The sequence below is a fragment of the Pygoscelis adeliae genome, unplaced genomic scaffold, assembly GCF_000699105.1.
Source record: "Pygoscelis adeliae isolate BGI_AS28 unplaced genomic scaffold, ASM69910v1 Scaffold26, whole genome shotgun sequence".
Taxonomy (NCBI): Eukaryota; Metazoa; Chordata; class Aves; order Sphenisciformes; family Spheniscidae; genus Pygoscelis; species Pygoscelis adeliae.
Window position 1 is genome coordinate 5695199 of NW_008825104.1, and position 11844 is coordinate 5707042.

The 11844-nt window shown below is 39.8% G+C and overlaps 2 protein-coding genes across 2 annotated transcripts in view; one reads left to right on the plus strand and one right to left on the minus strand.

Moving 5' to 3' along the window:
- Window positions 1-1342: 1342 nt before the first annotated feature.
- On the minus strand, window positions 1343-11653 carry MTX3 (metaxin 3). Its single transcript, XM_009327325.1, has 8 exons — window positions 11479-11653; window positions 9821-9897; window positions 8193-8285; window positions 6404-6586; window positions 6180-6256; window positions 5148-5305; window positions 4645-4733; window positions 1343-3213 (listed from the first exon to the last, which is right to left on the minus strand). Exons 1-8 carry the CDS (start codon window positions 11651-11653, stop codon window positions 3103-3105), a joined length of 963 nt encoding a protein of 320 aa, XP_009325600.1. The 3' UTR covers window positions 1343-3102.
- Window positions 11654-11695: 42 nt separating this feature from the next.
- Window positions 11696-11844, plus strand: part of THBS4 (thrombospondin 4) — a 44776-nt gene continuing 44627 nt past the window's right edge. The window contains 1 exon segment of the mRNA XM_009327326.1: window positions 11696-11798. Within this exon segment, the coding sequence (XP_009325601.1) occupies window positions 11696-11798 (103 nt within the window).

The window sequence follows — 11844 nt, forward strand, 5'->3', positions numbered from 1 at the left end:
TCATTCATAACATTTTTCATCTTATTTCTTCAGAAAATAAGTTCTTCAGGAACTCTACATGTTCCTACCACCAGCTGACAGGACACAGAACAGCCTTAAAGATATCTACGCATATGCTTTCACCGCAAGACTGCCTGGGAGCAGGGGTGTTAAATTTGCAACCTGCCGGAGCAGCTCACCCCACTTGCAACTGGCAGCCTCCTCCACAAGGGAAAGCGTGGCAGGCTGGACGAGTTGCTCTACGGGTAATAATCTGTTCCCAGCCACCACCTTCCAGGGGGAGAGCAGGGAGGAGGATGCCCACCAGCTGCCCTGGTAGCAGCAAGACCAGAGGTATATCCTGCACTTGCATGTTGTAGGCACGTGCACAAAAAGCCCAGTATTTTGAGACTGCAGAGCTGCAGCATATACAACGTGCTCTGCACAGGAAGCAGGTTGCGTACGATGGTTTCACAGCCCCACCACTGCTGCTTGGCCAGAAGGGCTGACCCCTTTGTTTGCGGACCACCCGCAACCTCAGGTGGTGGAGGAAAAGCCAACCACCACAGCAGGTTTTCACTCCATAGCTGAGGTAGGTAGCTTTACATTCAGCAGGCACACACATTTTCAGGACTCAATTCACTTCGCAATTTTAGGTATCTACTTTAATGAGATGAATCGTACCCAGACACCATCTTTCTCCACTAGCCAGAGAAGGAGCTTTGACTATTTCAGATGCAGATAGCTACAGTTACTCAAACTGATCCCACCCTGGACATTGTTAACTGCCCAGTTTCAAAACTCAGGCACACAAAATATGCCAGTAAACTAATGGGAAAGTCTGAGTTGTCAGGCCAGAGATGACACTTTCCACATAACAGAGTTTGGTTTTGAATTCACCTTGGATAAAAAGTAAAAAAAGGAAGGAAGTGCATGGCTGCACAACCTCACTGGTTGTCTGGGATGGTGTGCACTACTGCAGGCAATGTTTGCTGTGATCTCTAGCCCTGTTGTCCTCTGCCATCCCGTGAATGAAGTTACTCGGGCATTGGTTTGTCAAAATTTTGCTGTCACACAGCCCAAGGCTCACATTTAGTACGATTAGAAAACCAGTGCTTCCCCACTGCCCCCTTTCCAAAAGCAGTTGTGTTGATAGAAAGGATTGGTACTAAAGAGTTGTGATTAAAATTTAAAATCTGACCTCATGGATATGCTAAATTGTTCCAATTTCTTGTTCTAGCAGTCAGCAGCTTTTATTTCTTCTTTTACAGGCAAGATAAACCTTTTCACAAGGAAAAAGAAAAAGGTTCAAAAAACCTGACATAATTTCTGTAAAAAAGGCTACCAGAACTCCACTAAAAATCTGAAATTTTAATTTTGGAACAATGACCTTTTTACAAAGAGATTTTAAAGATTGAGTGTACATATTCACAAAAGCAACAAACTAAGGCATAATCTCCACAGCCATGTTTATAAATTAAAGACTTTAAAAAGCCATGTGACTTGATCTCATTTAAACCTTGTCAAGATACAGGCAGTAAAAATTTTAAACATTTCACTTACTTTTACATGTAGTGGTCTGTTGTCTTATACAATTATCATGAGTATGAGCTAGATTAATTTCAAATCACTGAAACAAATACTCTAGTAAGAGCATGAAGTTTAAACATTAAAGTGCTCATTAGAAACCCAAGATTTAAATCATGATTAAGGAATGTTAAAGATACCACGTTCCTTACATATCGAGTCTGAAAGTACAATATGTACACAATCTACAGTCTCGTCTGTATAAATAGGAAATAATTTAGCTATAGATCTCCAACGTGACTAGTAGCTGAAGGGAAGCTGAAAGACTATTTCGATTTGGCCAGAAAAAGATAATAAAACAGAACAGTCATCCCATACATACAGCCACTGGAATTCTGTTTCCCAAGTGCCGCCATTTTGGCCAATCGCCTTGACTAGTTCTCTTTACACCCACTCATGAAGCATCTGCCAATATGTTGCCAGCAGAGAATTACAGTATCTCTCTTGTAATGGAATTGCTTGGGTCTCCAGAACTGGCAAGAGGAAACGTAATGAGACAGAAGTCCCTTAATTAAACAGAAGAAATATGCGCTTCAATGCACTACAGTTCGCAGAGATAAGAGAACTCTGAACTAGACTGTCAAACAACAAAAATTTGGACGTTTTTCATTTTAGTTTTTGAATATATTATAAAAAAAAAAGACAAAACTAATTAAGAGGCATCTGTGACAAATTTAAAAGACTGCATCAGCTTTCTTATAAAGCCCTAACCAGTTCCTTTCAGTCCACAGCCACAGTATGCTCTTGTCCTGACAGGAGCTAATCAAACCTCTCTGTCTCACTACCAGTCCTCTGTGATTTTGACTTAACAGTTTTGCAGCATGTGATTACCCTGTGCACAGGTTAAGCCTGTTTCACACAGGACAATACCAGGTAACTGTGAAATGTTAGTATTATACATCATTGTACTCCCCACAGCGCACACACTTTTCAACAATCCACCTCAAAGTACAACATGACAAGCTTTCAAAAATACAAACAACCTTAAAACGCAAGACCCAAGAGTGTTCATGAAAGTATGATAAAAAATATTTATAAACCTTCTCTCATTGCTTTTCATTTCTCAGCTGCCATGAAGGGCAACATTTCATTTTTTTCCCAGTCTTTTCATCAATTTTGCAACTGGACTTTGTAATTTTCAGACAGATACAAGAGTATACCCACTCACATATAGTAACATGATTGCAGTAAAATCAAAAGCCACAAAATAAAATAATGGTGAACATTCTGCAAGTGGAATTTTAACTTTTGGTCAACATTTCTGCTAGGCTAAAGGCAAAAATATGCTGTACAAAATCAATTTACCATCTGCTGGAATAAGCCTCGTTTACTTTAGCCTCAGCTTAGTGTGTGGTCAGCCTGAACTATGCAATTTCTTAAAAGAACAGGTAGATAGGAGATTGTAAAGGTATATTTCTTCCCTACTTGTACCCATTAGCAGATTCTTCCCTTGCAAAATGACATTCATGTGAAAAAAATTGCTGCGATGCTCAGAAGAGTTGAAGGCAAACACATGTGTATGGGCAACAAAAGCTGTCAGGGTGACAAACGATTCAATGGACTGCTTTCTTCTCCACCTGCAGCAAGCTTGAGTGTTGTTAGCTTTCGAGGGGGATGCTGAGGACTCTTACGAAGGTTGTCATCCATCTGCAGAGAAATAATGAGAGCCGGATCTGGCAAACAGTAGAATACAGGTTATACAATTCGTCTATTTGTCAGGGCTGCCATCATTAATGCTGGTTTGGGGTATTTTTTATACCCTGTTATTTCAGGCCCAGCCAAAACTGATGCCTTGGTTCCTTTCCACTCCCAAATATCTGCTTGTGTTAGAGCAGCTATTCATTCTATTAGCATATGGTGCATCAAACCCAGGGCAAATAGGCGTGCTTCTGCTCAAATCAATTTCATCAAGATTACTGAAGAAAGCAACATTGTTACCTTCTTCTAAGAGGTCAAAGTTTCAATTTTGTACAATAGCCAAACACTGCTAGAAAGCAGATCAGAAGTCAAACTGCTAACATCAATGGATGCTTTTGCACGTTCAGCACGTTGCAAGAACAAATCTTTATCAAATTAGAAATATTCTGGAGGTGCTGGGTGAATTTAGATTAGTTACAGATTTCAGAAAGTATTTAATAAAGAACTTGTGATAAGACCTTTTCAAAGACAGGTTAAAATTAATGTCTGAATATAAAGATTTTACATTTTCATAGGAAATTGATCTAATGCCCTGCGCGTAATGTGGTATCAAAAATAGTCTAGTTACTACAGAATAAACAGAATCACAGGAGACAGCACAGGCGACATCGCCAGAGGTTGTCTAGTCCATCCCATTTCCTCAAGGTAGGATCAGCTTCACCCAAATCATGCCCGACAAATGTCTTTGTAGCCCATTCTTTAAAATTTCCACAGCCACACTCCAATACCATGAAGAGCAGATACAATCAATACCTAATGCTACAGAAGCTGATCATAATTAATGATCTATTTCATTCACTGATCTTTTTCAGGAGGAAGTGCCTTCTACCTTTCCAGTTAAAGCATTCTGTCTGCATCAGAAGACTAATTCTTCAAAAGTATTTTTCACATAAGTTGTATAGCTTTTGATAGGTGCTGAGTGACAGCCTTGGAAATAAAGAATATAAATAAATAAAAGCTAGATGTAGAACAAGCAGGAGAAACAGTGACTGTAAGTTAGTGACTACAGCATTCAGGTGGGAGCAATGAGAGCTGGCGATTGGTCTTAACTTGCAGGACCATTTCCGAGTTTTGATGAATACATTTGCCCCCTCCTTTGCTGGAACACACACAGAAAGACACCCTTCTTTTGTTGGTATGCGCACTTGCAAGACAATGTTCTTTTGATTGTAATAAAAATATTTTTTATGTACAAGGCTTCATTAATTATTCCTTTCAAATGACATAATATTCTTCCTGCCTCTCTACACAAAGTAACTCACTAGAAAAGAAGCAATTAAAATAAAATCTCCATTGTACAGTTTCAGTTGCCATGCAAGAGTATCTGTGACCAAGTAACCACAATGAAACAGCAAAATCAGAGACTGAAGCAAAAGTAACCTTTTCAATCAAGTTGGATTCCTTATTTACAAGCTGTGTGAGTTTCTGCAGATTAGCATCTGCTGTATCCTGTCCAGCCGGAGAATGGCCTGGAGAGTGAAGGTAGAAAGATGAAGAGTGAAAAGGTATTTACAAAAGCTTTTAAATCCTTAAAAAATAAACCCACATTGGAGAGCAAGTTCATGCAGTATTTTTAGCCTAGGAAGAATTTAAGTGGAAAACCCATTCCACATGGGAAAAACAGAAGCACTAAGCATGAGCCATAGTATAGATACAGGTGCATTTTGCCAATGCTTGACAGTCTAAAACTGAGTATTAACCCTTGCTTTTAATTTTCAATTCTTTCTGCACAGCTTTGCAAGTTTCTCTACCTCATTTTCCCACAGAAGCTCCAGCATAAACTACATAAAATCCAATTCTGCCTTGGCTCACAGATGGAAACCTGGAGTCCTAACCCAAACAACACTATTCATGACAACAAGGGGAAAAGAAACACAGCTTACCTGAGACAGTTAACCTGAAGTAGCAAGTTAAAACATCATCACAGAATCGACACAGATTGGGAAGCTGTTTCAAATGCTCTTGTAATTGTACTCTGGGGAAACACACTTTATAAATCGGTGCAAGGAAACCAAACACAAAGGCATCCAAGGTAGTAGGCCTGAAAAGAGTGACAAAACAAAACAGAAAGCCAAAGTGACTGAGGTAATACGTTAAGACCTTTACAATGTAACCGTTTTCTGTGTACGTCAAACACAACTCAGGACAGAACATAGTCAGCTCTTCCGGCATTCCATCTTTTCCTATCAATCTGGTAAACAGTTTGTACGGACTATTGACTGATTTCAGCACCTCTGAACTAGAGGCATGCTGGCAAGCTGAAACAGTAACTTCAGCATTAAAATCCAGTCATGCTGTCACATACACTGATAAACAAGCCACTCTAAAACACGTTTCTGGCACCACAAAAGCCAAGCTGTATGCCAGGGGACCAGGATCCTCTCTCATGAAGTGGTCTGACTTCAGTGGCTAAAGGAACAAATCATCCTTTTTAGGACCTGTTGGCGCTATGTCATTGCCAATATCTGCTTCCTGCTCTGTGCACATACCACAGGAAAAGGAGTGTTCTCGGACCTACACCCTCCTCCCGTGAAGGCAGTGGTAACACCTCAGGCTTAAAGCGTTTTTTCTACATACAAGCACAGGAGGTGACACTCAGTGGCTAGAAAAGCATTCTTTAGTGCTACGCTAACACATCAAGCATCCCACATTTTCTTAGCAGCCGTGAGCAGCATCTGCATCTCTGTGGAAAAATGCAGGATAAGGGAGACACCGCATTGCCTTAGTCCAAAGATCTCATTTGTGCCCTGTTTGCTCATTCAGATTTATCTGAAAAGCAGAGTGTGAGACATGAAACTACTGTGCAGCACTTTTAACGTTCTGGCAGGTTAAAAAAAAAAAAGTTTAAGTGTTCACAGAGTCATGTGGTACCTGTTTCATAAGTCATTTAAAAAAAAAAAAAAAATCACACTCACGTATCTCCAAAGAAAAACTGAGATGTTCCCAATCTCTTCGACAGGAGATTTAGGCACTCCTTGGCATCCCTGTATATCTGATGAGACACAAGACTGTCTAAGAGCCCTAGGTGTAGTAAGGCTAGTATGTGCAGCATTGTTCATCATTTGACAGTGTGCTAGACTGTTTCAGTTCTTGTCTTTGACAGCACCAACTTACTAATTCTTTACTACACAACACATACCTGTGCTTCCACTTCAGTGAAACTGTAGAGTGGAGGCCCTCCCCTGGTCAGCAAGATCCTGTTCAGCGCTTCCCTTGACATCTTTCCAGGCAAATACAAACTCAGTGGGAAGGGAATCCTTGAGGCAAACCATGGCTTTGTCACACTGCAGTAATTTTCAGCCTCAACCCAGAAAGTGTGCAGCTGTATCAACATAAGGAAGAGTAGGACTGGAATTTGAGTAAGAATAGTAGACATCTCTTAAAAGTTTGATGTGCAAGATCTCTGTCAGAGAAGCAGAAGCACCAGCAATTATTGTAATTTAAGGCAATCAGGCTCCACAAAGGATTATACTAATCCTTTCAGTGTAGTAGTATATAATTAAGGCAACAGCTACTTCCCACCTAAAGAAAAACAACAAAGCTATTACGTGGACCTATGTACACGTTTTTTTTTATATATATTTATTTTTATATAATTACATACACACATGTTTATGCATATGTATATATATACACACACACACAGAGCACGTAGAAAATATATTACAAAAAAAGTTGCAGACATACAGGATCAGGTTGGAACTTTTTAGAAATTTTTTTTATATTTTATATAAATCTTAAAATAAAAGATATTATGAAATTATGAATTCAAAACCTTGCGGGTCAGCTGAAGAGGCTAGCCTATGATATCATCTGGTCAGAATATTTTTTCCTGTACAAACTGAAGCCAAAGTCATTCAAGAGATCCAATGCCTGGGGATTTTTATAGCTCTAATGTACTTACACTAAAAATTGGTGAGTGTATGTGGCCATGTGTTATTTAGAACTTAAAAATGAAACTACTGATGGGTATTTTAATTTCTCAAAAGTTCTAACCGAACAGTTCAAAAGGCTTTCAGAGTTGTGCACCCCACGCCAGACTGTCCTGGTTTCGGTAGGGATAAAGTTAATTTCCTTCCTAGTAGCTGGTGCAGTGCTGTGTTTTGGATTTAGGATGGGAACAAAGTTGATAACACACTGATGTTTTAGTTGTTGCTAGGTAATGCTTACACTAGCCAAGGACTTTCTAGTTTTCCATCCTCTACCAACTGAGAAGGCTGGAGGTGCACAAGAAGCTGGGAGGGGGCACAGCCAAACTGGCCAAAGGGACATTCCATACCATGTGATGTCACGCTCAGTACATAAACTGGGGGAAGCTGCTCGGGGACTGGCTGGGGGTTGGTCGGCGGGTGGTGAGCAATTGTACTGTGCATCACTTGCTTTGTGTATTATTATCATATTATTATTATTATTATTATTATTTGATTTCAATTATTAAACTGTTTTTATCTCAACCCACGAGTTTTTCTCACTTGTGCTTTTCCAATTCTCTCCCCCATCCCACCGGGTGGGGAGGAGTGAGCAATCGGTTGCGCGGTGCTTAGTTGCCGACTGAGGTTAAACCACGACGCAGACATACACATTTTACTCAAAGCTTTTTCAAAAGAATCAAATGAAACAAAAACCGGCCAGAATAAGCTGTTTTCAGGATACTGTTTCCCAAAAAAGTATCTAAAAGAAAAAACATGCATAGGTGCCCTTTTAAAATGTCTTTCATAAATTCATTATTACTCATTCACACGCCACAAACACACACTTCCTTCTTTTTCAAAAGTTGCTAGGCAGTATTTCCAAAATGGGACTAACAAAGCAAATACATTCGAGCCAGGACTATGGCTGAGAGACTTTAATGTCTCTCACATTGGGCACCTCTTGTAGCATTCAATTCCAAAAATTCTGACCATTATAAAGTATTTCCCAAAACTTACCAGAGCAGGAAGCAGTTTCTCTTCAAGTAGTGCAATATATGCCAGTGTATCAGCTCCTTGTTTTGCAGACAATTCATAATCAGCATTGTATTTCTATGAATTAAAAAAAAAATACTTACTACAAATAGCATTACACAGAACTTTCCAAAAATATGATCAATGCAACCTAAAGCTGCTTCAAACTTAACAGCTATCAAGTTAGTAAATATAACAACATTTTGCGGGACAGAAAGCATGCGCTCACTAGAATTTCTTTACTTCTTCAGGCCAGCTATGTCAAACCTCCTTGCACCTCCATTTTTCACTTTCCCATGGTTAGATTTTTGGGCCCTCCTATTCCCAAAATAGCTCATGTCTCCGTACCATTGCTTTCCAAGCAACTGTCCAGTGATACAGAGGCAATTGTTCAGTACTTAGGGCTGTAGCAAACTTCTGTCAAGTCCCCATCTTTATTTCTGAAGAAGCATCTCGCACTTCAGCTGGTGTAGGCAAGCATTCCCATCTTTTGCTTTTAATTACCATTCTAAAAGTTTAGAAATTGGATGCTAACAATATAAGGGACCAAATACACAGCTAAATTAATGCAGTTACAGCTGACTGAGCTTTTAGTTCTTACACTAGATCCTTTTAAGGTACATTAAAAGGATTGATAAGTTTTTTTGGGGGAGAGGAGATTCGCTTTATTAATTTAGAAACAAAGGGTTAGTGTTGACCCTTGTTTTTAGATAACTAAAAAGCAAGCATATTATTGTTATACTTTAACTCAAAGAGGTTTTTTTTTTTCCCAGCTTTAAGGAATCTTTGGTATTCAAATGGCCATGAAACTTCCAAATTTTAAAACAACTGTCTAAAATCCCATCTCAAATGCGCAGTTTTCAGATTCTAGTTTTCTCCGCCCAAAGACTTAAAGTTTCACTAACATGGCATTCATCAGATAATCTTCTTGACTAGGCAGGAACTGAATTTCTAATGTAAAAGCAGAATGCTGGGCTGGAGGACCATCTTAAGAAATAAAAAGATGATGCCATGCTTTATAAGACACCTTTATACTTTGTGAAAAGAAATCATATAGCTTTATTCTTTGTGAATAGAACATTAATATGTGCAAAAGGCAAGCAAGAGTTGACTATGTAATAACATGATGTGCATCAAGAAATGCTTGCAGACATTTTTACGCTACAAGCTATAGAAAAATTACATAGATTATAAACAATGCTGTATGCATTAGCCTTCAAGAAAGAGCACCGGGAGACGATGACCCATTTAAGCAGTTAAAACCACACTTTCCAAACTGTGATATCCTAGGTCTGCAAAGCCATAATGACATTTAAAGTGTTATAATTAAGAGCAGGGTGCTCAGTGAGAAACTGCTCAATTAAGGCCAGCCTCCTGTCCTTTTCAACGAACAGTTTTCTCATGCCTATTTTTAAAGTCTTTCACATGACTAACAATTAAACTTTCAAACAATCTGTTATCCACCATTTTGCAATTCTCATGCATGTATGAAAAACAGGAAAGCACTGGGTCTGAACTGAGTTCCAGGTTTTCGGAAGCCTGTATCAATGTATACAGGGGACATGTAGAGTCACTACAAGGCAGAGAAAACAAATCTTTTGAAAGAGAACTACCTGCTTTCTTAAGAAGTTTAGTATTTTTGCTGGCTGAGAAATAACAATGTCTTCTGATATCAGGACTGGTACATCTCCTAGAAGGCATAAATAATACAGTCAACAATTCGTATGGATGAGTTCTAACATAACTAGAAAGCAGTCACTTCATCCACTTTCCTTTTCTCCATAGCACGCTCTGATCTTCCTAACAGGTACACATAAACTAAGCTTTACATAGCCGGGAAGTTCCACCAAGGTCACAAATATATTTAGTGTACTGTGGTCTTCACTAATAACAACACACAAAAAAGGGCCCACATCAAATCAGACTGAAGCCAATGTTTTCTGCTAGGTATCTGATACGTTGAGAACCAGGCTACTTGTCTGGATCTCAGATGTTCATCTTAAGACAAAAATTCCAACTCAGTCCAACTGCCCTCTCAACTCATTTACCTCTGGGCCTCTCCTTCCTTCTACTCCAATTTTTCCCTGCCCTTCCCCTCCAAATCCATTTTAACCATCTGTTTTCTCTAGCCTTGCTACAACCACTGCCCAAGCTACCACTGTATAACCATCAACTATTCCAGAACCAAATAATTCCCTTTTGCCAGAAGCTTACTGGTCAGCCTTTACTCATCAGATTGCAGGATCAAAGACTGTAGAGCATAAAATCTCTGTAACAGGGGCTATCTTATAGCATGTTCACAACATAACTGCCACAGTAAGCCAAACATGACTGTGCTGCTACATACCATTAAAGTATCAATTATCAGCAATACTTCCTATTTGGAATTTTTTTTTTTATGGATTTCACGTGTTTTGGCTATGAAGAAAGCCACTGAACTTTTGGCAAGTATACGCAGCTAGTTCTTGGTATTTTCTGCCATCAGAAAACAATATACTGAAAAGCAAGAGCCAAAGGCGCAGCTTCTACATGGATACAGCAATGCCTAAACTGATGACGTGGTAAGCGTAAATGACACAGTACTTCAACCCTGCAGTGATTTTACCTCTCTGGAACACATCAAGACAATAACCTAAAGGCTGAGCAAACAGATAAGCAATGAGTAGAAGTATCCAACACGAAGAAGTCCCCTCTGACACCCTATCTTCGACTTCTCTGGCAACTAGGTTGTTAGTCCCCTTTTCAGAGTCAACCTCTCTAACACAGCACAGTACTAAACATCCCAGGTGGTGCAAGCTATACTCTTTGAGGCTCACATTCCACTTCCAACTGTACCAGCCCATTAAATTATGTAAAATTAAAGAACACTATTTCCATACACCAGTCTAGTTACTATCATTATAAATATGCAAAGTGCAAAAAGCTTAAAAATTTGCTTTCACTATACCATCAATTTAGACTGCCTGACAGAAACAGGTATGTACTTGGCACCACTGTTTTGTTGACCATCCACTGCTTCACCCATACATGTTTTAATAAAGTGTCCTTTGAGGCACTTTACTTATGCCTTCCATTATTTTATTCCCACAAATTCATCACACTTGATCGTGTAAAGTCATTTATCGATGTATGGTAAAAGCAGGTAGCCTTCACTGGGGCGGGTTACACTCATGAACACAAAACCAAAGCAAACTCAGAAACAACGCAGAAATGGGAACCCACGTTTATAACGTGGCTATGATTAAAAGAATAAAAAACACAAAGAAGGCACCTTTCGGAGCTCTCCAGGAGTTATTTATAGTATTCACTGTCAGGGGAGCACCAGAGAATTTCGCATAAGCCTGCAATAAAGATTGTGGGGAAAAAAATCCGGTCAGTATGTGTAAGAAGAGTCTAAGCACTTTAAAAGTTGTTTTAAACAGCTTCGGGCGCTGACTGCGCCGCATTTGCTTTAGTCGGTCTTCAGCGCCCCAATGCGTTTCTAGGAAATGCCGCCCGTTAAGGCCGCGGCCAGGCAGCGCCCGGTAAGGCACAACACCCTCACGAAGGGCAGCAGCCCTGCCCGCGGCTCCGCGGGGGACGGACGCAACGGTACGCGCCGAGGCAGCTCCCTGGGGGGAAAGAGCCAGGGGCCGCG

Bases quoted from the DNA above. Each gene is read 5' to 3' on its own strand.
- MTX3 (XM_009327325.1), bottom strand. From the start codon at position 11,653: ATGCGGCGCAGTCAGCGCCCGAAGCTGTTTAAAACAACTTTTAAAGTG. The intron at 9,898-11,478 runs GTGCCTTCTTTG...TATGCCTTCTAG, and splicing joins CTCCTGGAGAGCTCCGAAAG to GAGATGTACCAGTCCTGATA. The intron at 5,306-6,179 runs GTGAGTGTGATT...CACTCTTTTCAG, and splicing joins CAGTTTTTCTTTGGAGATAC to GCCTACTACCTTGGATGCCT.